This window comes from Zootoca vivipara, chromosome 9 (assembly GCF_963506605.1).
Source record: "Zootoca vivipara chromosome 9, rZooViv1.1, whole genome shotgun sequence".
In the NCBI taxonomy this organism is placed as follows: domain Eukaryota; kingdom Metazoa; phylum Chordata; class Lepidosauria; order Squamata; family Lacertidae; genus Zootoca; species Zootoca vivipara.
Genome location: NC_083284.1, coordinates 40,205,565 through 40,233,162, shown reverse-complemented (window position 1 = coordinate 40,233,162; position 27,598 = coordinate 40,205,565). Strand labels below are relative to the sequence as shown.

At 40.4% G+C, this 27,598-nt stretch overlaps 1 protein-coding gene across 6 annotated transcripts in view; it reads right to left on the bottom strand.

Moving 5' to 3' along the window:
- Positions 1 to 594: 594 nt before the first annotated feature.
- The window catches only part of TMEM131L (transmembrane 131 like), a 68,618-nt gene continuing 41,614 nt past the window's right edge, over positions 595 to 27,598 (bottom strand). For 2 of the 6 annotated variants that reach the window (XM_035114143.2, XM_035114147.2), the window contains 24 exons: positions 26,041 to 26,146; positions 23,507 to 23,660; positions 22,018 to 22,188; positions 21,376 to 21,445; positions 20,751 to 20,868; positions 18,977 to 19,115; positions 17,868 to 17,977; positions 17,048 to 17,120; positions 15,662 to 15,804; positions 15,341 to 15,483; positions 14,756 to 14,942; positions 12,088 to 12,273; positions 11,157 to 11,306; positions 10,053 to 10,669; positions 9,194 to 9,348; positions 7,504 to 7,628; positions 6,693 to 6,847; positions 5,808 to 5,990; positions 4,434 to 4,512; positions 3,895 to 3,980; positions 3,208 to 3,328; positions 3,006 to 3,097; positions 2,413 to 2,555; positions 595 to 1,014 (listed from right to left, as the gene is read on the bottom strand). In XM_035114143.2, the coding sequence (XP_034970034.1) occupies positions 736 to 1,014; positions 2,413 to 2,555; positions 3,006 to 3,097; positions 3,208 to 3,328; positions 3,895 to 3,980; positions 4,434 to 4,512; positions 5,808 to 5,990; positions 6,693 to 6,847; positions 7,504 to 7,628; positions 9,194 to 9,348; positions 10,053 to 10,669; positions 11,157 to 11,306; positions 12,088 to 12,273; positions 14,756 to 14,942; positions 15,341 to 15,483; positions 15,662 to 15,804; positions 17,048 to 17,120; positions 17,868 to 17,977; positions 18,977 to 19,115; positions 20,751 to 20,868; positions 21,376 to 21,445; positions 22,018 to 22,188; positions 23,507 to 23,660; positions 26,041 to 26,146 (3,785 nt within the window). In that variant the 3' untranslated portion in view covers positions 595 to 735. The remainder of the gene's footprint in view (positions 1,015 to 2,412; positions 2,556 to 3,005; positions 3,098 to 3,207; positions 3,329 to 3,894; positions 3,981 to 4,433; positions 4,513 to 5,807; positions 5,991 to 6,692; positions 6,848 to 7,503; positions 7,629 to 9,193; positions 9,349 to 10,052; positions 10,670 to 11,156; positions 11,307 to 12,087; positions 12,274 to 14,755; positions 14,943 to 15,340; positions 15,484 to 15,661; positions 15,805 to 17,047; positions 17,121 to 17,867; positions 17,978 to 18,976; positions 19,116 to 20,750; positions 20,869 to 21,375; positions 21,446 to 22,017; positions 22,189 to 23,506; positions 23,661 to 26,040; positions 26,147 to 27,598) is intronic. The other 4 variants (XM_060278666.1, XM_035114144.2, XM_060278667.1 and 1 more) reach the window with 4 other exon arrangements.

Sequence of the window (27,598 nt, the reverse complement as noted above, 5' to 3'; positions counted from 1 at the left end):
AATGGAGAGTGGATTTAAGGGAAAAGAAAACAAGATATGCTGGGGCAACCTTCTTATAGAATTATGGAGCTCTTCAGGGACTTTGCAGGGTCATGTTGTCCATCTTAATGCAGGAAAATCTGGAGCATCTGCCAACAGGCAACTGTTTGTACTCGGCCTGAAGTCTTCCAGCAGGGAGAACCCACCACACTTTTCCATTGTCAAAACTGTTCTGTCAAGCATATCTTAAGATTCAACTCAAATCTGCCTTCTAATTCTATTAGATCCTAGTCCTGCTCCTTGGGAAAAGAGAAGAACTAGATGATCCTTGGTATCCCTTCCAACTCCAATTTCTATGATTCTAGGCTGCCATGTTGCTCTTTTATCTAGCTTGGCTTTATTGTTTGAGTTATCAGTAGTTGTTTTTTTGTTGTTGGGGGGGCTGTTGTTCATTTCTTAAAGCATTATTTTTATAGATTTATCTGTTTGGTTTTATGCTTGTTTTAATGAATATGCTGTTATTGTCGAAAGTTGCTCTGAGTTACTTTCATAAAAAGTGTAATTAGTAAGTACGATAAATAACAACAATGAAAAGAAAGCTGAAAATCCAGAAACCTCAGTAAAAAAAAGTTTTATTTTCCATACAAAAGTGCCAAAATATCCACCAACATTGAAGTCTAGTTCAACAACCAGCTTATTCTAGTAATCAAAACTGAAAGCATCTTTTATTTCACATTTTAAAAATAAAATTCCTTTTCACATGTTTCCACAGTAACCCGACTCCCTAGAAAGAGGGAAATTTGCATTCCGGTTGGCTGCTGAAGTCCATATGTCCAAGTTCATATAGGCACGGAATGGGTTAAATCTCGGGTAGCATTCCTGCTTGCAAAGAACTGCCTGGTTTTCCACCTGGGCTGAATGCTGAGTGGTGGCACTGACTGGGCAACAGCTTTCATAGATGTCACTCTGAGGGGCCCAAATGGAACCAAAGAGTCCAGACATGGGTGACAAACTCCTGGTGCTTGAGAGGTAGGACTGGAAGAGAAAAAACAGGCAACACAAAACATTGTCATCATTACCACTATCCTTTATTAAATTTGTATGCTGCCCTTCACCCAAAATCACAGGGTGGCTCACAAAATATATAAAAGCAAAAGCAAAGCAAACCATTAACCCCTTTCCTAAAGAAACATTTAAAAGACCATAGAATGTTAATTGTCCCAAAGCCTCGTTGAAAAGAAAAGTTTTCATGAACTGGGTGTGCCATAAAATATACATATTAAAAAACAAAGAACTCAACAGATAATGTTTGGAAAAAAGCAGCTTAGGAGACAAAGAGACTCAACACCCCTGCAAAACTCTTTATTTAATTTGCTTAAGAGCAAATATTTAACAATATGCACTCTTAAAATTGTTTCCTGCATGGCACTTACTTAAAATGACTTAAAATGTGTCGTTTGTGTGGACAAAACAACAGTAAGGCCAGACACAGGAATGGTGGGCCTTAGAAAGCAAGGCAACAGTGTGATATTGCCTGTTTTCTCAGCCACTCCTTCAGTCAGTGGAAAAACACACCCTCTTAAGGTGATTACTGATGGAGCCAAGTCTTCTGCACCATAAGCACTGCAAGGGAAGCAGCAGGGCCAGGAACAAGTCTGAGCACAGGTGTCCTGCTCCTGTCAAAACTGGAGAACTTTAAGATCTGCTCTGAATCGTCTCACCGGCACCATTCACTTTATCAAGAGTTTTAAAAAAACTTCTAAATGAGAGCACTACCCAAACAAAAAAACCTGAAGCACAGAATGCTATGTGCCACTCCGGAAATAAATGAGCAACAATTCAGTGTCTCTTTTCTGGCTCTCCTTCAGTATTCAGATCCAGCATAAACTCTGGAAAAAATAGCATTAAACTGATCGGCCTACAACAGGAACAAAAAATTATTCCAAAACAAAAAAGATATTTCATCCTGGCAATTTCCTGACTACACTTCTGTTTCCTCTGCTATTTCACCAGGTCCCCACCCTACCCCACCCCACTTTTTTATTTAAAATAATCCCGTGCTGATTTGCCTAGCAAGTTGAATACTATTAATATTTAAACTGCTGGCTTGCATTGTTGAAATCTTGTGCCCAGGAAAAAGCAAGTTTTCATGCATGTTCTCAAATGATTCCTGTAGAAAATGTATTTTGGTACAAACTGAGTTGCATAACTGCTACAAAGAAAATTTATATCGATTGCACCAAAATTAGAATCAAATCCGGAGTAGAAAAAAAGAATTGAAATCATCTGGGCTAAATCTTGAAATAAGTCTTTTTTAAAGAACTCACTAAAAAGAAATGATCAACAAGAGGATGTAAGGGAGAGTAACATATAACTAGATGGCTACTATGCTACTATATCATAGTACTGTAATATAACACCCGTTATACTCACTGTTGAATTGACATAATTGCTTGGCTCCCAAGTTGGAGGGATATTAGGTGGGGTGCTCCAAGTAGATTGGCAGCTGTGATCAATGAAGGCTGAACTCTGAACTTCCGGAGTGCATGGGAAGCCATTATGATAGTTCATATTTTCTATAGTTTGGGAGAAAGGGCAGATTTGTCAATCAACGATTAACTTAATACTGTAGGGTGGTTCTACATTTTTCTTAATTGTTGCAACAGTTGGATCCTATTAGCCTGCTTTTGTGCGTGTGTGTGTTTCTGTAGATCACTGGGAGGTAGGGTGTGGGAAGAGGAAGAGACAGGCTGTGCTGAGGAAGAATATGGATAGGCCTACTGGACCACAAACCATCTCCCAACAGATGTCCAAAGTGCACTTGAGCACTATAGTTGCACAAGTCAGTGCAATGAGCTGGGAGTCAGATGGGGCAGTGGGGAGACTGCAAGGTGTTCACAAGAGCTAAGATGAAGCAGGGAAGCTGTCATTTGATATTTGGGAGCTGTCCAGCAGAACCCTGAGCACCTGATGGGAAAGGACAAGTGCCTGTTTCTATACCACTCATGGTTTGGTAGGAGACTTACCTTCTGGAAAACCATTGTATTCATTCACTTCCACTGGGCAGTACACGCTGGTAAACTGGCCATCACAGGAGGCATTCCAATCAATGAAGCTACTAAAAGACAAAGCAAAACTTAGCAAAATACCCATGTATTAGCAGTTTACAAAATGTTACCATTGCTTTAGTAAAATGTGTAACAGGAGGGGGGAGGGGAAGAAACCTGCCCATTGTGTAATGAAGGGTTTTCCTGGATCATGCATGGGATGTTGTTCTCAAGGTTGTAATTCACGCTATTTGGCAAGCACACGGGTTGAGGCGGCCACAGGTCCCCCGTTGGATAAAGACCTAGAAGGACAAGTAAAAATGAAAGCATGATCTCTAAATTAAAGAACTGTCAAGCATCAGCACCACCAAGCAATTCAATTCTGCCTTTTCCAGCTGCATTTGCACAATCTGCATAAGCAAGAATGCAATACAATGAGCCTTACAATTGCACTTTCTCTTCCCCTCTCCCTTTACCTCCTCCCAAATAGCCAGGAGGAAGGAATCAAAAGCTTTTGGTTAATTATGGCTTGTCATGTTGTACAGACTGATACAAGTGCGGTTTTCACATTAACTATGGTTAAGTTTCAGAACAGGCCAACTTCAAAGCATAATTACTTAAACTGGCTTAGTTCAAACTAACTATGGTTTTTAATAATTATGTTTCCAGGTCCAAGGAACACAATGAATTGGAATATTCTAATACTACTTAGCATTTTTGTGCACCTCTGTGTGTTTAAAACATTTAGTGCATTAGTTTTGATTTTATTTATATTGTGTATAATGCAATATTTACATACCATCCAGTAAACAAGGGTTTGTACCCAATGAAGTTGTCCCATTATCTAGTTTCATTTGGATTAACTCACCTTTATTTTTGTCTGGGTCTACACTTATGTCAGGGAAGTTGGGGCATAGGTTTTCTGGATACTGAGGGACACCATTCACATCTCTGCTGAAGACAAGTGAAAACAAATTATTTTATATTTAGAAAAATCAGCTAGCCTTGTCCTAATACAAGGAAGCTATGTATGTCAAACAGATTTCCTGCATGCATGGGGCGGGTGGGAAACCTGTATGCATTTCAGTTAACAAACCCAATTTATCTACACACAGAAAGACACACACTAAACAGGTTCATACAAAAATAAATATATGTATACAGGTCTGTGTGTGCTGCACACATCATTTCTATGGTAGTGGTGGCTAGTCATTTAATACAATTAGCAACATAAAGGCAGCAATTGAAGAGTTACCAGCTATTAGAAATAAAATATATTAGAGCACATCTGTTTTGCATAAAATAAGATATAATGCAAAAACACTACTGAGCATTACAAATTTAGTTTGTATTTCCCCCCAGTTCATTTGCTAATCACATTTTAATGTGATTATTAAAAGTATTTACCTGGTGCTGCAGATGTTGTGAGATGGGTTTAAAGAGATGGGTGTTTCAGCTGGAAAATCGCTGCATGAAATACTTTCCCCTATGCAAATGACAGAATAAAGCTTAGCATGACATTTTGGTAAAATAATACAATAGTTTTCTACATACTAGGACTGCATAGATAATCAAGTACAAACTTTTAGTTTACGGTAGTTTCACAACAAAAAGTCCTGAACTGATATATAATAGCAACAACAACAAAAGTAATAAAAATACATAAACGTAAGTAAAAATGTAAGCATGGTAAAAAATATCACATCATGGCCCAAATGCCCAGAAAAAGTATTTGCCTGGTGCTGAAATGAGGACAATGTTGATGCCAAGCAGACTATTGGAGGAAGAGATTTCTGTTGATAATAGACAGGGCTGCAAAAAAAAGCTGTAGATTTATGCTGGTCTGCTTTAATGCTGAATGCAGTTTTAGGTTTCTACAGCATAATCCAAGGTAGAAGCAATTTGTAAGGTGATGTGACTTTTCTCTCTTTGGCTATGTGTACAGTGGTACCTCGCTAGACGAATGCCCTGCTAGATGAATTTTTCGCTAGACGAATGGGTTTTGCGATTGGAGGTTGCCTCGCAAGACGAATTCGTTTTGTGAAAAATTCGTCTAGCAAATCGCGGTTTCCCATAGGAATGCATTGAAATTCAATTAATGCGTTCCTATGGGCAAAAAAAAAATCAAAAAAATCAATGCATTCCTATGGGATTCGCTAGATGGATTTTTCACAAAATGAATTGACTCACAGAATGAATTAAATTCGTCCTGCGAGGCACCACTGTATTTGAATATATAATCTATACATTTATATTCATTTAATCCCATATTCAATAATTCTACAATGGTTTTTAAGGGAGATGGAGAATTAAACAAAAGAGAAGCGGACACGGAGCAATGGATTCAAACTACAAGAAAGAAGATTCCACCTAAACATTAGGAAGAAGTTCCTGACAGTAAATGCTGTTCAACAGTGGAATTTGCTGCCAAGGAGTATGGTGGAGTCTCCTTCTTTGGAGGTCTTTAAGCGGCTTGACAGCCATCTGTCAGGAATGCTTTGATTGTGTTTCCTGGGGGTTGGACTGGATGGCCCTTGTGGTTTCTTCCAACTCTATGATTCTATGATTCTAAATATACCGCTTTGATATATTTTTGTGATATGGCAGTATATAAATATTTTTCTAAATGAATTTAATGTTGCCCAGTTAAGGCTTTAAAAGACACTCTACTGAAAATATTCTGTAATAATTGAGTTACTGCAGCTTCAGCTTCTTCTTTTGCAATTTTCAGACTCTGATGCCTCAAGAAATGCAGAATGCACACACCCTTACAGCACTTACTAGAAGGAAGGAAGTGCCTGCTAGGAATAATTGGCTTCTTGTCGCCATCGGAACTGCTAGTGCTGCTCCAGCTCCCCCAGCTGCCTCGACTGGCGCGAACACTCCCTGAAGAACTTCCGCAGTCGGAGCTTGAATCCGAGCAAAACCTTTCCAGGCACTTCTTCGGCCACTGATAGAAACCTTCTAGGCAATTTGGAAAATTCGTAACAAAACAGAAGTTTATGATTCGCGAACTTATTCCAGCTAGCTGGCAAATATATGCAATTGACAAGACACTGAACGTTCTTATCCATTCTATATTTTGTTAACCAGGAAAACTACTGAACAGGTTTAGCACATATTCCAAGTGGGTAAGTGGTTTAGAATATGATAGGACCCATTTATAAATGTTTTCTATGCCTGAGCTTCAGAAGCCTTCACAGATGCATACTGATACTACCTAATGTCAAGAGGAACACTTTCCCCCATTTGTGGTGGCTCAACTTCAGACCTTCCTATGCCAAGGCCTTCTGTGTTATCCACATTCCCAATCATGAAGAGGCTTCTAAGCACATTCACCCAAATGCCCTTAGGAACCCAAACCTTCCTACTCAACGAGGCTGGAACTTGCACCCAGGCATCTTTCTCTATAAGCCCCCCGCCGGCAATTAGGAACTGAAGGTTTTGTCAAGTGTATTTATCGCTGGCTTGAACTTCCCAATTCTTTCTCCTTGGCTGAGAATGTTCATACACAAAAGGGGATAAAGAACCAGAAGATTCATCACACTGTAGCACTGCTCTATCTTAAACACAAAATGCAATAGAAAAATAGGAGCGGAATCAAAAACAAACTACTAAAATTAGTTATGCATAGCATTTGGTTTTGAGTCACTTTTGATTACATACCTGCTTCTCTCTGTGTGGGTAAGCCACCTCTCTCTTCTCCTTTACAAGTTTCTCCATTGCTCTGACCACACCAGTTTCTTATATTAACATTAGTTCTAAGTTCAGGTCTTTCAAAACCACTACACACATGCTTCAACTCAGTCTGTTCAGAAACCCTACAAGCAACAACATCAGAAAAAAAGGGAGGGTTATCTTACATGTGTTACATCTGTCAATTAGTTAACTATGTGAACAATCTGTTTGCATGCTACTGAAACAGAACAGTCCTGACACGGGTTCTCACATACAGTTTAGAGCAGCCTTTTGCAATTGGGTGCCACCCAGATGTTTTTGGTGACAACTTCAATCAGCCTCAGTCAGTTGTAGCCAATGGTTAGGGATGATAAACACTGTAGTCCGAAACACCTGAGGAGCACCAGGTTAGGGAAGGCTGGCCTAGAGCAGGCATCCCCAACCTTCGGCCCTCCAGATGTTTTGGACTACAATTCCCATCTTCCCCGACCACTGGTCCTGTTAGCTAGGGATCATGGGAGTTGTAGGCCAAAACATCTGGAGGGCTGCAGTTTGGGGATGCCTTGCCTAGAGGCTTGTTCAATGGCTCTAATGCCATTCTTGATTCTTTGGCAGAAGGGTAGGGTGAAAATTAAGAATAGCAAGGAAAAAGTAAAAATTAACAAAAGTAAAAATTAACCAAAAAATTGTTTTGTCAACAAAAAATAACAAGAAAAACAACAAGAAAAAGTAAGTGGTGGAAATACTGCTTGCATTCCTAAATTAAAAAATCTGAACATAAAGAAGCAGTCATACATACCGTACAGATAAATTAGCATGCTTCTTCTTATTCTTTCTGTTTGTCCTATTTCTGTTCCAGCTTGTATTTGGTACATGCCCTTCTCTTTTCTCTGGAGACCCATTTTTTCGGTGAGTATCTTCCTGCTGAAAGGTAAAAAAAAGAGGACTTATTAAGACATAATACTTAAGATCATGAGTTTGTATCAATGGCTTCAAAATCTGGCAGACTACAATTTCACAGCATTTTAATCAGAAAATAATTATCATGCAAAATTATCATTAATATTAATGTTAAAAACTATAGTTTTGTGAAATGTGTTGGCATGCAATTTTCTTCTCCTCCGCGTTTCTTGATTCTTTCCTCCGCTAAATACCACAGCCATAAAGGGCTGAAACAATGGCCTATACAACTTTGCCTCAATTAAAACCAGAACCACCTGTCAGATTTATGACTAGCTCAGTTTTAAACTTACCCTCCATAAATTCTTCCTTTCTTCACTTTTTTTTTTTACCTCATCTGTTCTGCTTACGTGAATTGCTATTTTATTAAGGGACAAACTTGCCTGAAAAGTTATTTCAAGCTTAGATTACACAGCTACAACTATTCCAAAGTAATTGGAACAGGGAATGCAAATTTCCACCGTAAGATTGTTTCTTCAAGAACACATACGTACTACAAATCTATACTGTTCAAATCAATGGGTATAAAGGGCCTCTCATGGGCTATCCTGCAGCAAAAGTTAGCATGTATTCAGCCTCTAGATTTCTAAGACAGGTCTTGGAATTCTCTATTTATAGTACGATATAAATGAAGGCAGGCGAAGTTTACACCACTATTTTTGAGGCTGAAGAAATGCCAGATTATATCCAATTATGTTGTCCCATTAGCTGCCTATACAATGACACTTTGTCTCCCTTTCCTTTCTCCATGCCCCCCACAATCTCTTCTGGGCTGAACATGGTGGGAGGTGTTTAGAAAGCAACGCTCCCATTACACAGGTGGAAGTCCTTGAACTAATGTGACATCTTTGTGGGACACAACCCAATATGTAGCCTATGCCAGGCATAGGCAAACTTCCAGATGTTTTGGGACTACAACTCCCATCATCCCTAGCTAACAAGACCAGCGGTCAGGGATTATGGGAATTGTAGTCCCAAAACATCTGGAGGGCAGAGTTTGCCTATGCTATGTAAAAATGGCATAGCTATTCTTTCATCACATTTTTACTCGCAAAGTGATCACCAAGATCATTGAATGAGCTAGAAACCCATGAGACAACAAGCTTGCATCAAGCTTGCATAGAAACGTCCTTCAATTTCTACATACGGAAATGCTTGGGTATACTTCCCATTATAAACATATTCTAATTTCATTATCAGTTCATTACAGTCAACAACCAGAAATAGAAACATACAAATTTTCTTGTATTTTGCATTTTGGCATACTGTAACAGCATAGCAACAGCAAATCAGATATATACAAAGCCAAAGAATAACCTCAGTTAAATGCCTGGAAATAATCCTTCAAGCTTCACATAATTAATTGGCTCCTTATTCTCACTGCCTGCGATAGAAATTTGGCCACTATCAATGACAGTCATGGGATCTTATGTCCCAGAAATCCCAATTTTTATTTTCAGGTGTTTTTCTGCAATTGCATTTAAAACCCCAATTCCAAAATGTTTAAAGCAGCATGTAACAGTTCAAACCTCAGCAGAAGAAACTTCCCGTTTTCCACAGCACTGCGATTCATCTTTAGTCCCTTTATTTATTGCCTTCTCTGCTGAGGGCTTTGTGTTCACCTGCTTTTTCAAAGAGTCACAGCTTTCTGTTTCATTCCTGAGAGACACTTGCTGGCTATTCCCTTCAAAAAATAAATAAAAATGATACAGTATTTACCTCACCTTGTCAGAATATTTCAAGCGAAATTCACCTGCGTCAGGAAAGGGCTTATTCACACAGTAACAACTGCACAAGGAACAGTACATTAGCCCCCAACCCAGTGTGCTATTTCCCTCCTTGCTTTCAGCCCTCCATGACTTGAGAGGACAAAGTTATGAATGGGCAGAGATCTTCTACTCATGGAGTCTCTCTGCAGATGTGCTGGAGGGAATGGACCTTGGCATTCTCCTTCACAAAGTGGCAAATGTTAGTGGTTTGTATTTTCTTCACCATTTCTCCCCAACAGGCAAAAACCACGACGTACTTCAGTTTGCAACTCTATTTGCAACACTGGGTCTTAATTAGACTTTAAATAAAACTAAAGCATTTAAACTTCTACAAACATATAAACTGTCTACAGTACATGTGCTTAAAATTAATGAAGTCTGTAAGTTTGATAAGAAATTACTGTATTCTTCCAGACATATTTTTTTCCTTTCGATGTCATTTCAAAAATGCCCTCCTCTAGTTCAGTAGTAGGCTATCTATCAGAAACTTGCCCGTGTGTTTCAAGTGTAGATAGTCTGTCTTTCCCTGATACCTGTTGTATGAACTGCCCCTCACATCTCTCACGTCAGACTACTCAAAGCTATCTATTTCTGTATTTTTTTTAAAAAAAAATGTTACCATTGTTTTTCCTAGAAACTTCTTGAAATTCCGGTTGTTGCTGAGGTGAATGTCTTGGGAAGCGACTTTCGGACAGCTTCTTTGATGACTTCAAAGGACACAGCTCAGGTTCTTTGAGCTCAGCTACATTTTCTGAAGTCTTAAGGTTCGTTTCCTTAGGAAACATACTTGTTCGAAGACCCTCCTTCAAATTGCACTCTGAAGAAGTATTTTTTATAGGCGCTGCATTTTTCAATGCACTCTCTTCTTTATCTAGAAAGTTCCCTGGGTGCGTCAAGTTCTTTTGCATGTTTACATTTATGCTATTGGCATATTTCAGGCTCAGCCAAGTCTCACTAACAGTGCAAATGTCCTCCTTTGCTGCTGGAGTCTGATTTTCAACCACAGGGTTCTGTTTGTCATCAGTTGTTAGAATAGTGGTGCTAGTTGCTGTGCTTGATTTTGGTTTACCATAGTATACAGAGCACTTGTGCTTCTTCTGAGAATGGCTGTATGTTCCTGGACTCCTTTTGGCAGCATTCTGACTCCGGCTAGTTGCTGTGCCCACAGAAAGGGAGCCTTTTCCTTTCCCTTTATCAGAAGAACCATAAGTATCCGTAAAGGTTTTGCAACTGCTCCTAGATCAGAAATAAAGTGATTACATTTATTTATGACACAAAGATCATATTGTTCATAAATAATTTTATCAAGACCAGGGGAAGACTGGAAAATAAGGCATAATAAGGCAACACTATTTTTTCCTGGAAGCCATCTTGACACCATTGTTATCCTGTTTTGCGAAAAGTGTATTTCATTATTTTAGCCATTGCTTCAGATTAGTATCAAGAAGCACAACTGCCCCATGTTTCCTGCCCCTCACCATCTCCATCATATGGAGTTACATATTTCTCCCTTCCCACACTGAGGACACAACTTCTGTGATGTGTAATGAGCCGGTTTTTATCAGCATCTGAACAGCAACATCCATTGTCTTGAAGTAGCCACCTTTTTTGAGGAACTAGCATTTCCAATCGCCACCTATCTATTCTCAGAATCAAACAGCAACACCATCATTTAAAGAGATTTTCACATCAAGGCACCTAATAGAAAGTTAATATTTATTACTTGTATGTTTCAGAGCTGATGATGTCCACAGAACTGTTGTTTGGCAGTGCAGAAGGACTGGGATTCTGCCTCTGTCTTGATTTCAAGAATTCTGATAGGATGTACTGCGCTTGCTGGAAAGCTATCAGAATCACACCTAGAAGAGACAAACTGCAAGACAGACAGACAGGGAAAGATAAATGTTTTCAGCAAAACATGTGTGTAGAAATAAAGCAAGATTTACATTCAGGAAGTTGGAACTAACCTCAAATTGAATGGGTTATTGTGTTCTGTGTTGAAGCTGTTACAGTCAGCATTCATAAAGATGGGATCAAATGAGACTGACTGGAAATATTTCCCTCTACATGGAACCTGGTAGTCTTCAGATAGTTTACTGAGAATGTTATATCTCCAGCTAAAGGGAGGGATTCCTTCTTCCCAATAGCATTGTATTGCCTGGAGCATCCCTTCTTCAGGTTTAATACTTCTTAATCCCAACCTGTCTGGAATTGGCCACTGCAGCTCCTATCTTCCATTTAATAGCCTGTCCTGTCTAGGACATTCTGCCTGCTACCTCATACTTCCTGGGTATGTTTTCAAGGCATATAAAAGGTATCTAATTTGTTGCCTCTAGATGCTGTAGCACTCCAACTCCCATCAGCCCCACCCACAACAAACAGCAAGGAATGTTGGGAGTTGTAGTCCAGTAACCTCTTGGACAGACCTAGGTGCTCCATCCCTGTATTAGAGGGGCTTGCATTTAGGGGGGAAATGTGCTTCCTGCTCAAGGAAAAACCAGATCTAGTAAGACAGTGAGGAGGTGGACAAGTTGCCTTTTCTTGATATCATCTTGCTGCTGTTTTAATATCTAAGGTTTAGCTGTCTGAGACTGAAAATTTGCAGGCTTTATGCCACGAAGCCTTCTATAAAGATGTGTTAATAAATGCTTTACCTGACAAAGAGCACTGTAAGCCTCCAGAAGGACTCTTCCCAGCTGGGTCCTGGTACCACATCTGCACAGAGTGGTAAAAGATGGTGAGGAAGAGTCACATTGAGAGTGAAGTGGAACTCCACACCACCAGAAGTCACCAGAGTCAGCTCACGGATAACCCATGAAGAAGTAAAATCTGGAGTAAACCTGCACACCAAAAAATTAAAGTGTCAGTGACATTTTGACAGGCTCTTTAGCTTTTATTGTTGCAGTCCTCTCTTTTGAGAATCAGGTCCCATGAAAGTCCTGTATTTTCGTCCAACATCAAACCCCCTGTTTCCTCCTACCGCTCTCTGTGATTCACTTGTACCCTCTTTGATCACACTGAAGAGAATCTTTTAACACAGCACCTAATACACATGGCTGAAGCCTACACATACCCATTACCTACAATAACGTTTATTCCTCTCTGTCTGAAAAGAATTCAAGTAGAAGTCCTAGACGTTATTGGAACTCCTTGAGCAAGAGGTGCCTTCAACAGGATACATAACTGCACTGCATGTTCCTCTGTATGCTTTCAATCAACCACCATCACTCTTCCTCTCAGCAAGATTTATGGCCCATAGCACTTGGCTTCAGTCAGGGTGGGGAACATTTTAGGCCACCCACCTGCCAACCACCTGATGGGGAAATGACATTACGCCTGTCAAAAGTTGACCCATGTGGGTGCAGGGGAAGATCGTCTTTGAGCAATATTGAATTCACCACACATCATTCAATTCTGCTTTCAAAATGGTTCAGGCACATCAGCAAGAGCAGGAACTTGCTGGTATACCGAAACCAAGCAGGATCGAACTCCCCATGTATCAGTGGATGCACAGCAAGTTCAGTCCTGCTTTCTGCAGTCACATCTCTATCTGCCCCTCAACTGATGTCACATAGGACATCAGATGTGGGGCAGGTGGTGTGGTTTAGGGGAAATGGCCTCACAGGCCAAATGCAAAGGCTTAGTGGGTCAAGTTTGGTCCACAGTTCAGAGGTTGCCCACACTAGCTCTGTATTCTTTCCACACCCTTCTGTCCATGCACTGGCTTCCGGTGGAGTACAGGGTCAGATTTAGGGTGCTGGTTTTGACATTTAAAGCCCTTCATGGCCTAGGACCATTGCACTTTGGGGACCGCCTCTCCCGGTATGCCCCACGGAGGACCTTAAGGTCCATAAACAGTGACACCCTAGAGGTCCCGGGCCCGAAGAAAGTCAGATTAGCCTCAACTAGAACCAGGGTCTTTTCAACACTGGCTCCGACCTGGTGGAACACTCTGTCTCATGAGACCAGGGCCCTGCGGGACCTGATTTCTTTCCGCAGGGCCTGTAAGACAGAGCTGTTCCGCCTGGCCTTTGGCCTGGAACCAACATGATCCCCCCCCCACTTTCCCTTTTTTCCTTCCGTATGAGGCTGCATTTTAATGTTGTATTTAATCTTGTTTTTAAGTTGTATCAATTGTTTTATTTTTGGTGTTAGCCGCCCTGAGCCTGGTCTTGGCTGGGGAGGGCGGGGTATAAATTATCATCATCATCATGCTAGGCTCCCTGTGACTTGTATCGCAAACATCCCAGAGGTGTAACATTTCTGTAGAGAAATCCTGTTCAGCGAAGCAACTCATAATTAAATCTTGAGTAAAAGATGTTATAACGGTATGTGATGGAAGTACCGGTATTTCCATCTCGTATAAGGGCTTAGAATCACCACCTTTATGGCACTGTATGGAGACCAAGTTAGAAATCCTGAATACTGCTAGATAATTGATTCCAAATGAATAAGATGAAGAGTGAAGTAATGTATCAGTTGTCTAGTACCCAATCACATACCTTACCTAAAAGTCAGCCAGCTAGTTTGACTTTGTCTGTAAATACACTGGGGCAGACCGTCATCTAATGGAGGAAGGCCCAATTCACATGCTGTCCCCGAAGAACTCCCAGCCTCTGTTCTGGGAGGCTCAGGAGACTACAGGGGGGAAAGGCAGATTGGCAAAACCACCCCACCAGTACCAGCGAGAGCATCCCATTAGCAAGACTTCAAGTAAAGGCTGGATCCACAAAATTTAAGGTACAAATGGATCTTCCGCCCTTTGGGTTAATTAAGAAGAATTAATTATGATTCATGTTGAATAATGTTCATTATAATGGAGATAGATTTATTGATATTAAATTGATGAAAGATGTTCCCACTGCAGCCTTTAATTGTGCTGCTCTGCCCTGCCCCATAACATGTTCCACAGTTGGATAAGTTATTTTTCCTTCAGCTCTGAAATTGCCCTCTCAAAGTTACAATGTTGTGGGGCATGACCCTAACTGGAAAACAAAATGCTCAACGCACACAACAGGCTGTAAGCTCTGCAACCCTTAAGGCAAAATTAGTACTTTAAAGAATGACGCTACAGAGTGCTTCCAAACAGTCATAGAAACAAAGATATTTGGATTTTTTTTTAAAAAAAAATATTAACTTTGTATGACACCTTGAGCTCCTTTGATGAAAGGTAGGATATAAGTGTAATAAAGAAATATGTAATAATAATAATAACAACAACAACAAAATGAAAACAGAAACATTTCAGGGAACTAGTGTGGTTCCTTTTAAACTCAATTCTAAAATAAGCCAGTTTGTCAATGTAAAGCGGCAAATGCTTACACAATGCTAATCTCCCGCGAAGAGTTCTGTGCCAGAAAAAAATCTTGGCAATTGAGTACTTCAAATCCATAACCCTGGCAGCTGTACCCATTAATCTTCATAGACGTTATAGTGATAGGAAGATGACCAACGTTTTCAACCTTAAAGTTCTTTGTGATGGATAAAATTTGCTTGCCATCTTTCAGTTCTAAATAAAACAAAATGCAAGTTACTTCAAGGTAATCATTAAAAGCCATCTTGGGGGCACTGCTAAGTGGCCGAAACTGTACTTTCCTACAACTATGTTACAATACATTCAAGTCTTCATCCTTATTATGAAAGGGAGAGGGGAGTTGGAATGGTGACATGTAATACTTCACATGCAGCTCTTCCTAAATCAGGGCACACCATCTATATGAGGTTTGCACATGTATATGACCTTCAGTATGCACAGCAGCAACCATGGTTATGCATGTGAAAACAGATGTTTCTGTTATTCACACATAGCTGTGCCCGTGGGACTGGCCACTTTATCCTCCAAACCATGCACATCTGTTTGTTTAGACTAATCTCACTTAGTCCTTTCCTTCTCAGATTGTCACTCACGTCTCCTGCAGTCCATAAGGGTTGATTCTGGCACCTTAAATCGAAGGGATCCTCCTGCCCCTGGCAACCTTCCCCCTACTTTCAACAACTCTCTGGCTCCAATGCCTTCGACATAAACCACATCCAGAACAGTCAAATTGTTCCTGCAATAAAGCAAGGGTGCCTTTATAAATCAAACAATTATTATAATTTTTTTTTAAAAAAAAAGGGAAAAAAGGGGGGAAAGAAAAGCAGTCTTCTCCACTCACTGATGGAAATGTGAAACAAACCTTTCTAAAACAGTGCCTCATTCACCCCACAGAATCTCGAGAAGAGACCTACCTGACCAGTATAAGGGAGTTTACCCTTTTGTAATCAATAGGGGTGAAGACAACACCAACTCTTTTAGTTTCTAAAGGCTGCAATTTTAAATAAAGCAGCTCTGAACTAGATCCAATGTAATCGTGGTCTTCCTGTAGTTCGTCCTGCAAAACAACATGAGCGAACCATTACTACAACCATCCATGCTCCTGAGGGAAATCAGGAAGATGAGAAGCAGAGAGGAAAAGACTACAGTTCCACTTGCCCTGCATACTTACGCCTGTCCTGCCTGACTGTCCCATTCCACTAATGAGACGACAGAGTATTTTATTTGCCCCAGTCACACCTCATCTTAATATTGGGGAAAGGGAAGGATGAGCATACCAGGACACTGCCATTAACGAAGGGGAGGAAATGTTTACAGCAATGTGTGTGAGGGGTGGGGATATGGAAAATACAGGTTTCACCCGCCCGTGTCTACTGAGGTTCTCAGTGCTGTGGGTAGGAATAATAAAACCTCATTTAACAGAGTTCCCGAACCCTTTCTGGAATTACAAGCACTCTTCTTATCTGGTAATAATAATAATAATATAATAATAATAATATAATAATAATAATAATAATAATAATAATAATAATAATAATAATAATAATTTATTATTTATACCCTGCCCATCTGTCTGGGTTTCCCCAGCCACTCTGGGCGGCTTCCAACCGAATATTAAAAACAGTACAGTACAATGGTGTTTCCATTGAGGACTGCAAAGTGTAAGTTTTAAATGTTAGATGTGTTTTGAAGATTTTTTAAAAATTCAGCAATATATTAAATAAACGTTATAACTCCAAATGTTTCAAAAAAAAATTTCCATTTAATAGCTAAACCAATGGTTCCCAACCCTCCCCCTCCAATCACTTGAAAATTCCGATAGCCTTGATGGACTACTTAATACTTTTTTCTGCCTGTTACAGCAATTGGAATCCACTGCATGTTTTTAAATCGTATTTTGTTGCATCTCTTATGCCTTGTATGTTTTGTATTGCAACTTGCATTCCCTAGTATTCAAACTGTAATATACAATATAAGAAACAATAGAAGCAATAAAAATACAATGACAATCAATATGGCTATTCAATGCATAGATGCTGCAGGCTACCTGTATGACGCTCACAGACCACTTTTGGTCCACGGACCACAGTTTGGGAATTCCTGACCTAAGCAATCCAAAAATTAAATGCACGTTACAGGTTATAAAAAAAATGGCCAACTCCTTTCATGCTCAAACATGTTTCTGCATAAACTCTCAGCTGCGTGGTGGCTGTTTCTTTGAAATGTAATGCAAAGAGCACCTTAGGTTCCATTTCTGAGAGTGAAAAACATATATGAGAGCAAGATGAGACACTGCTTACCCTGTGAGCATAATCTTCTGTCAATCTAAATTCAGTGGTTGTAAAGTTAATAGACTGTACGTTTGCACCAAACCTATATAAACCAAGAAAAGAAAATACATGTATAAACCTTTTCAAAAAATTATAGAAAGTAAAGAACCATGAAAAGCCATTTTCAGATAGTTCTCCGTTATGAATGGAGAAAAAGTAAGACAAATCCTCATGGCCCTTCTATTAATTTGGGATATCTCAGTTGGTAGAGCATGTGAGTCTTAATCTCGGGGTCAGTCCCATGTTGGGCAAAAGATTATTGCATTGAAGGGGGCTGGATGAGATGGTCCCTTCAAACGCTGCAAGTCTATGGTTCTAACCATTAATCTCCACATGGTAGTGGCTGGTACAGTGGAACCTCAGTTCCCGAACGCCTCCGTTGCTGTACATTTCGGTTCTTGAATGCCGAACCCAGAAGTAAATGCTTCCGTTTTCAAATGTTTTTCAGAACCTGAACGTGCGACGCAGCTTCTGCTGAGTGCAAGCAGCTCTTGCAACCAAAGGGAAGCCGCGCCTCTGTTTTCGAATGTTTTGGAAGCCAAATGGGCTTCTGGAGTGGATTTCGTTCGAGAAACAAGGTACCACTTTATTGTGAAATAAGCCTAAATACAAGTGGGATCTTCCATGGCATTAGAAACTCCGTGCCAATACTATGAAGGTCCTTCGCATGCACAGAACATGACTGGGAGATGCAAGCTGATTCCCCACCCACCCAAATACGTGGAGGGAAAGGAACTATTTTCAGATTATACTATTTCTTAAATTACCACAAGAAACTATTTCTCATTACCATTTGCTGAGTAGAGGCAATGGAGCGCGAGGATCAGGATAAAAAGAAAGAGGCAGGAGTTGCAACATAACTGGGAAAGATGAAGGGTTTCTTAGCGTAAAATATTTCACCTAATTGGGGGGAAAAAACAATATTAATATTTCATTTTTTAGAATTCAAGCCTCTTCCCTACTCCCAAATTCTGCTATTTTTGGTACAAAACTTTTGTTAAAATCTGGAGTGTTTTCTGAAATATTTACAAATGTACAGAAATAGTGACACATCTTATTTATGTTGATAAAAATTACGAAATCAGAGCTATAAACAATTAGGTCTGTCCTTTTATTTTTGTTTTCAAAATGAGAAAGAATGAAGTAGATTTAAGGTTTTAAAAAATTCTTTTAAAAGTATTGAATGCATGACAATATAGACTATGGTGTAGTTTGAATGTGATGCCAAGCCAAAGCATGGCCTAACAAGAATGAACAAACACACAAGTTCCCAGAGAGAAGATCACAGCTACTTTTCCCCTCTTCTGCTGTTGCTACCACCATGCCTGAGAGGGTAAAGCATGGAAGCATGAGGCTTGGACAGGCTTGTTCCCTTCATAAGACATCACACTTTATCTGAACATAGTCTGGACATATCCACAGCTATCAGGTTTTAACAGACACATAAAGTTTAAAAGAACCTGGTGATTACTGGTTTTAGCCTGCTTTTTCAGTTAATACCTAAGACCCCAACAGGCCTGATAATGACATTAAGTACAGTCGTACCTCGGAAGTCGAACAGAATCCGTTCCGGAAGTCTGTTCAACTTCCAATATGTTCGGAAACCAAGGCATGGCTTCGGATTGGCTGTAGGAAGCTCCTGCAGCAAACTGGAAGCCGTGTAAGCCGTGTAAGACATTCAGGCTCCAAAGCATGTTCGCAAACCAGAACACTCACTTCTGGGTTTGCGGCATTCGGGAGCCAAAACGTTTGAGTTGCAAGGCATTCATCAACCAAGGTACGACTGTATAAGACAATGAGTATAAATATTTACAACTTTCTGTTTTCAAAACCAAAAATGGAAATAGAACAAGTGAGGAATTATGGCAAAAAGTTTAACAAATCTAAAAATGGCCTCACCATGCTATTCATTGGTGCAGCTGCACTGAAGTTCAATGTGAGACCAAGCTCTGTAACCAAGTGGGGTAAAGGTAATTCAAAGGATTCTTCTTTATGATCCTTCTGATGAGACACTTGAACAAGTTCCCCAATATTTCTCCTGTTGAGTTAATAAGAACATAAATAAGAGAGGTTTCAAGACACCCTGTTTCAATTTACTAGCTATGTCAACATTAGTGATAAATCGATCCATCCTCCTCCCTCCCAATTTTAGTTTTGGACAGATATCCTTTGTTTAGTTTAATCTCTTCATTCAGTTGCTTATAACTGTTTTGCAGTGCTGTGAAATGTTTTTTACGCTTATTTCTTGGTGCGAGGCTTGTAGTTTGCATTGTTTTACGTTTGGAAAATGTAATAAAAAAGTATCAAAAAAAGTTTGGCTTGCCATGTTATGACAGATCATCTCTTTCAGAGACAGAAATCTGCAAGAGCCCTCTAATTATGGCCTTGTGTTTGCAATATTTTAACATCTTCAGTTTCATCCTTTTAGTTTTAAATCTCCTACTAGAGATTCTACAACACAATACCAAACCTTAAAAAAAAGTGCGAGAGAACTGTAAATGTTTTACGGCCACTTATTGAAAATTTGACAATGAATTCTGCACACTTCCAAGGGCTGATGCAAATGCAATGCTTCAGATTCTTTCGCTGCAGTTAAAGAAGTAGAATCACACAGATTTGTTCCCTTCGTCAATGCAAAACCCTTGTTGGTTTTAACTATGGTTCAAGCATATGCTTGCCCCATTTTTAACCATGGTGAATGCTAACCAGGGTCCATTATTGCTCAGGAGCTACTTGGTTTATAAACATCTGGTCAAAACCAATGCTGATGGTAAATGCCAAAGTTTCAGCAGCTCAGGTGGGCTGGCCACTGACACCAGTCTTGTGTCCCTCTTTTATACTTTTCAGAAGAAGAAGAAGAAGAAGAAGAAGAAGAAGAAGAAGAAGAAGAAGAAGAAGAAGAAGAAGAAGAAGAAGAAGAAGAAGAGTTGTTTGGACTTGATATCCCGCCTTTTACTTCCCTTACGAAGTCTCAAAGCAGCCAACAATCTCATTTCCCTTCCTCCCCCACAACAAACTACTACACCACACTGGCTCCCAGTACTGGTTGTTATAGGAGACAGCAGTAGCAGACTTCTTTGATGTGGCACCTTCCAGCCAAATCATTTCCTTTTACCACTTGGAGCATTGTAGGGAATGGAGTACTGTGGCTGGAAGTCACTGAATGAGAGCCATTTTCTGCTGCTGCCACTAGTTACAGTAGTGAAGATAAAAATTTCAGAAAATGAGAAGCAGTGAAAGGAAGCAGTTGAAAGGTTGTGACCCCTGACTTCAGTGGTGGAAGCAAAGCATTTTTAAGAGCTGAAAGGGGGGCAGTCTGGAAAGAGGAGAAAAGGCCCACAAAGGAGGGGACACATTGCCAGGCACTGTAAGGAGTCTCTCAATGTTGCAGCTATTCCTAGTGCCTGAAATGTGGTTAAAGCTAGCAGGAGGTAGTATGGGGATTTAGGAGGACAGGGGGTACTGGAAGGAGGCAGAAGATGCATGTAACATTATTGTCCAGAGCCTGTTCCCTGAACCATACTTAAGGAATCAGGAGTGCTATGTCTGCACTCTCTGTAATGCAGGATGTGAATATTTAGTATTAGCCCCTATATCATGGATTTTAACACGCAAGCATACCAAGATTTTACCGCTCCAATGCTGAAATTAAGAACATTCTGTGTATACACACCTGCAGATTTCATTGTGCTTAATTTTTTGCCATTTTTCATAGAGCTGATATGCAAGGTCAGAATCCACATTCCATGTAGAACTGTCCAGAGATAGGCTCCTTTCCCAAAGCAGATTTGCTAAAATAATAACATTCAGTTTCACTGATACATAATATTTGTTTATTGCTTTTGTTCCAAAACTTGATTTCAAGAAGTCATAAAGAGAAGACATTTAGAAATAGTATGACCAATGCATAACAGCTCTTAAACATCCACACCCCCCATATTTATGCACAAAACCACAAACAAAAAATATGCCCCAATATTATGCTCTCCCTCTTGCACCATTTTCTGCCCCACCTTCCCTTTTAGGCTCTTGGAAAACCAGCACCCCTGCCATGCTCACAAATCTGCACTGCCTCTTTCCCCAGAAAAAAAGCGGACTATCTAAAGCAGATTGACTTCACTTTGAGATGTCCAACACAACATGACCAGAAGGCTGCTAAAATCTACCAAGAAGAAGTTAGACATTAAAGAAATAGTGTTTACTTAAAAGCAAACAAACATCTTATTCACACTGTTGTTAGTCCTTATACTTTATCAATTAGTTTCATAGTTGGACACATGCTTCTTTTCTGTTTTTACCTGTGTCTGACATTCGCAAGGAACAGTATATATCACGATGCGCTATGGCTTCAAAATGAAGATCTCCCTTCTGAAAAAAATTGATTAAAGCACTAAATAAATTAACAAATATTGCAGGGGGTCGGACTAGAGGACCCTTGGGGTCCCTTCCAACTCTTCAATTCTATTATTGTATTTAAGCCAGCATGTAAAGAACAACTCTATGGTTTTCAATATTTCCCCACTTCCACTGTTTTCAAAAAATACAAACAATTAAAGGGGGGGATTCAAACCACTTTGCACATTAGATGGAAGTGATGAAAAGTGCTTGCAATCTCCACTAGCTTTCAGTATCATGTGCACTTTCAATTTCCACCACTTAAAATAATATGCAAAATGCTCCATAATATCCTGGTTTGACTTCTGCACCCTATTCAATACAATACAAAATGAATTCAGAGGAATATTTGATGCTCCAGTGACTCAGTGTAAATTAAGACTTCATTCAACCATTTTCCTAACTTGAAATATGGATAAACCTCTCGAAAAAATCTAATACTCTGAAAAGATAGTATCACTTCAAAAATTAATTATTACTCTATGAACTGTAAAATATGAAAGTCAGAATATACTACTGTAAACATATGCAATTCAATATACTACCTGGGACAAAGCAGAATAAATTTGCAGCGGTATCTCAAATATCACTCCAATATTTGTGACCACAAAAATATTGGACAATAAACTTGTTACTGATTCTTTGATGTGGAGTTTCAAGGAAAACACATTCCAACATCCTGGAGGTAGAGTCAAAGGATCTGTGAAGTTCAGAACCTAATGGCAAAAAACATCAGATCAAACCAAGTGCATATAAAGTACATCTACATGCAAATCTTGTTCCGTTTGTTATCTTTTGCTTCTAATAATACAACATACTAAATCAGGCATCCCCAAGCTTCGGCCCTCCAGATGTTTTGGACTACAATTCCCATCATCCCTGACCACTGGTCCTGTTAGCTAGGGATCATGGGAGTTGTAGGCCAAAACATCTGGAGGGCCACAGTTTGGGGATGCCTGTACTAAATGCTAATGCAGCTAGATGACTGTCACAATAAAAATAAGGCAATAAGGTGGTTCAGTTCTCCACTGTTATCCCATCCGTTTTCTGCTGCCTCGCAACACGAATATCCTCTCTTCCATGCAAAGCTCTCCTTATACCCCACCCACCCACCTGAGCTGTGGTCACAGGAATGCTGCCCACATGCAATGACATGCACAGGGGAGAGCCTAAACGAATTTATCTAATTATTCATGTATAAGCAGGGCTGCTTGAATTCCTTAACAGTTATGCTGTGCATGTATGGAATTTGGTAATAGGTGAAAAAATCGGCACCCTGACAGCCTCAAGCCTGCCATGAGGCAAGATTCGAAAAATGTCCAGGCAATGCCTGGCAACATTTCAGAATACAGAAATGGGAAGATAATGTATTATCTTCATCTGGTAGGCTTGGGACATTTGTGCCCTGAATAAGCTCTTCCCAAATTCCACAGTTAGCAGACTAAAATAAATACAAAATAAGCTGTTTAATATAACTGTTCACAATTTATCAACCAGCAACACAATTTAAACTTTTCTTGGTTCTTCTGACATGATTCTTTTTTTTAGGGCTGGGTAAAGGTAAAGGTAAAGGGACCCTTGGCCATTTGGTCCAGTCGTGACCGACTCTGGGGTTGCGCGCTCATCTCGCGTTATTGGCCGAGGGAGCCGGCGTACAGCTTCCAGGTCATGTGGCCAGCATGACAAAGCCGCTTCTAGCAAACCAGAGCAGCACATGGAAACGCTGTTTACCTTCCCGCTGTAGCGGTACCTGTTTATCTACTTGCACTTTGACGTGCTTTCAAACTGCTAGGTTGGCAGGAGCTAGCTAGGACTGAGCAGCAGGAGCTCACCCTGTCGCAGGGATTCGAACCGCTGACCTTCTGATCGGCAAGCCCTAGGCTCTGCGGTTTAACCCACAGCGCCACCTGCGTCCCAGGGCTGGGTACACATGCCCAATATATAAATGGAGATTTTAATGAATGGGATGCTGATATATATTGCTAATTGGTACTTAAGGAAAAGTATCAAGTGAGGCTTACAAGAAAAACTCACCTTTAAAATATCCTTTGTTTCTCTTGAAACATAGACATCATTTAGCACAATGCTAAAATCAAAATTGTTGGTAAACCATATTAACCAAGATGCAGAAATACTGCGATGTGGTTCTATATAAAATACCGTTGCAAATGGATCGATTCCAACATACCTGTAGACAGAAAACAGTTCACTGCTAAATGTTATTTACTTAAAAAAAATCACATCCTGCCTTATGGTCTAACCAGAATCTTTAAAGCTTATCTTTTTATTATTGCTGTTTATCAAATAATATTGTCTTATTTGATTATAATATTTCTGTATTGTTGCGTGTGCATGTACATACGTTTTTCAGAATTATAAACCACCTGGTGAGAGTAGCATGCCCTGGAAGTTGCATTAGGAATTATTCCAATGGACGAAATCAAAGTAAATATAAGGGTAAGATCACAAATTAGATGGGGCTGCTTCACATTTGCATACATCATTTGCATCACAGGTGAATATGTGAACTGACTTCACTGAAAGCCTATTTGAAGGCAAGGAAGAAACTTCTATCCATGCTATTTGATTTGAACTATGTCTTCCACATGAGCCAGAACATTGCATGATGTTGTACACTGTGTCCTCCCTCAATGGGGGTACGTGTTGCGGTGAGACCTGGAGACCGACCACCTGTGTTGTGGGTGGGTAAGATTGGACAGCCACAACACCCAATTGGTAAGTCCCTTGATGTTGGGTTCAATCTGGAAAATGGGCCGCGGTCCAATCGGATCGAGGGACCTATCTATGCCCATGCACATGACCCAGAGCTTCCTTTTTTGGCTTGTGCATTCAGAACACCTGCCCACCTCTCCCTACTTTTAGGGCATTTTGCGATTGACCTTGCTATCCCGTCGTGTGTTGTCTGTCGTTGGGACAGGGGCACGGCAGGAATTTTCCCCACTTGGCTGATTGGCTGGTGCCATTTGGGTTTCGCCTGCTGTGTAGCAAATCGTCACAACTTGTAAGGTTGCGGATAGGCACAGGTTCAGGTGACAGGGATGGGAGAATGGTCTCGCCATCCCTATGTGAAGGGTATTCCATTAAAGGAATCCAGGGACTCAACTGGTTTGGTCAAGAGGGGGTTGTGTCCGTGTCTGAGTCCAGGGGAGCATCTGGGGGGTGAACATAGTCTGTACCCCGCTTTTCGCCTACCCAGGTGTTCACCCTTGACTGACCTATGCTGGTACCCTGGGTCAGCGCTGCCTGCAAGGGTGCAAGGAGCTAGTTGAACCAGAGCCTATTCAACCACTCACTTTCTGTAATCAATAAAGTTGTGGCCTAAATTATGCCAAAAACCAAACTAAAATTTGAGTCAAATGTGTCTTTATTTAAGGGGGAGGTCTCTGGGTCTGAACACGCAAATATGAAGTGTGACTATGCACACTTCATAAGTAGAACATCTGAGAACATAGCATGTGGTACACACCCGAGGTTCTTGTGTTTCTTTCCCTAGATCCACTACACTGGAAGTGTACCTCATACATATGCTGGCTTGGTCATGTACACAGAATGGAAGATGGCAGGATCCCCAAAGATGGGCTGGCTGACCAACTCTGTGTCATGAGACAAAGGTTCTGGAGAGCAGAAGAAGTAAGGCAAGGCCTACAAGTCCTATATAATCATTCAAGCCTGACTCGCGACTCATCTTGAGTGCCCTATAAAAGTAGCCAGCCTCTCTATGGGCCTCAGTCAGTCAGTGCCTGTGTGTCTCAGCAAGTGTGTGTATCTGTATTGTTTAAGGCAGACAGAGTGGCTCCAGGACTCCAGTTAATCAGTAACTAAGACAATGCCCCTGTGAAGAGTTAGATAGCTGCTATGAGCACTCTGTGTATGCTCTTTGACTACGCTGTTTATGAACAACTTTATTTTCTCAAGTAAGTTTTATTCTGTTTATAAAGACGACTCTGCGAGATTAATTTACTGCTGCGCGACACTCTGTGTTACAAATATGTCTGCAAATGTGACATGGAAGGCTGGCAACATTAATCCTGCCATGTGGAAATCCCTTGCAGACAACCGCAGTGTCTGGAGACTGAAAGACAGGTCATGTACCCACAGCAGTGACTGCTGATACAGACAGAGAGAAGAAATGCCATGATGTATTACTAACAGTGAAACCAGACACCTTTACCTGCCCCAGCTGCTATAAAACAGGGATCCTCCTTATTAGTCTCTACAACCACTTCTCCAACAGTTTGGCTTTACCCCCAAAGGTGTATTCTTCCATTGTCCCTCGAGACAGACGACAGTTCATAGCAATATCTATATGCCCCGGATATATAATGTGGAAGTGGGATTTGTAGTGCTCCATGACATTTAAAGAAGCCCTGCAAGTCATTTGCGCTCTGCCCCATGAACTAGCCCAGAGCTAGAACACCATCTGTCTTCACACTATATTACTATATATAGAGCATGAACTTCCAAAAAAACCCAAAACTGTTCTCAACTTCTTTGCTTTGGTGTATGTTTAACTATTTAAAATGGCAGCATTAAACAAAAAAACTCACCCTTCCATTACAGGATGGGAATGGCATGCTTTTGGCAAAGCTGTACTGTCTAACAGATTTGTCCTCTCATTAGCAATGTGATTGCTTCCAGGGCCACACAACGTACCTGTGCCAAGAAAAGCAGACATCTTATTGTAGCACACACTTTTTAAATATATAGTCTGAGAATATTATTACAATGGTACCTCACAAGACGAATGCCCTGCAAGACGAATGCGTCTTGCGATCTGATGGTGATTCGCAAGACGAATTCGTTTTGCGAAAAATTTGCCTTGTGAATCGCGGTTTCCCATAGGAATGCATTGAAATTTAATTAATGTGTTCCTATGGGCAAAAAATGAAAATTCAATACACTCCTATGGAAAACCGTGATTCGCAAGACAATTTTTTCACAAAACAAATTGACTCGCGGAACAAATTAAATTAGTCTTGCGAGGCACCACTGTATTCTAAGGAGGCTGAATGCAGTGCACTTGATTCAGCCTTACCTATATTTTGACATTTTATTGGGTGTTCAAAGGGTTCCATTTTTCCTGCACAGTTACACCAGTATCTCACGATATACTACTGATTGGGATGGAATGTGATACAAATCAAACAAATGTGGGTTCAGGATGACTAAATCTCTCTGGTTATGTGAGATTTCTTGTCTGAGCTTTTGCAGGTTAACTCCAGAAGCATGTTCCACTGACTTCAACGGGGCTTACTCACATCATCCCTATTATGTGCATAGCTGCCAAGTCTCCCATTTTTCGCGGAATACCCCTGGATTTTAATCCATTTCCCACTGTTCTCCCGGATTTCCTACCTGCCAGAGGCTCCATTTCGGGTGCCGCTCTGCCCATGTCTAGGCAACAAAAACTGGGCAGAGCGGCACCAGAAATCACTTCTACGCATGTCTGGACATGCGTAGAAGCGACTTCCGGTGCCGCACCACTGCTGATCCCACATTTTTCAGGGGGAGACTTGGCAGCTATGATTATGTGCAATCAGGCTATACTATTGAATTCCTTCTTCTGCTTCTGCATCACAATGTGATCCCATAGCAGACTCCCATTTGTTTACTACAATTTTAAGAACTTCTTTCCCCAACTGATGAACACCAATGCATTGTTAGGTAATGTGGAGTGTCAGCAGGCTGCAGTTCTATACCAAGTGCTGGAGGAGCAGAATTACAGATTGAAATGCAAAGTTGCACAGAGTGACTCAGAAATAAAATGGAATTATTTTTTTAATGCTCAGATCAAATCTTGAGATCTGTGCACACTTCTAAAGCATTTGTCCTTGTTTATGAATAAAACAAAGGCATTTGTAAATTTCATAAACATATTACATAACATTGTGTTGTAGGTATGATGCACATAATAGATTTACAGCACAGCACTAAGTGCTATCAACTTTTGTGCGAGTTACCAGCAGGTAAGCAAGTAAATGTGTAAGCTTTAGTTGACAAGAATGCAAGTATTTCTGACAAGAATGCAATTATTTCATCTCCCCACATACCACTGCACAGAAAAATGTTTATTCCATGGCGTTAAGATGTCCTGAACTTTACATC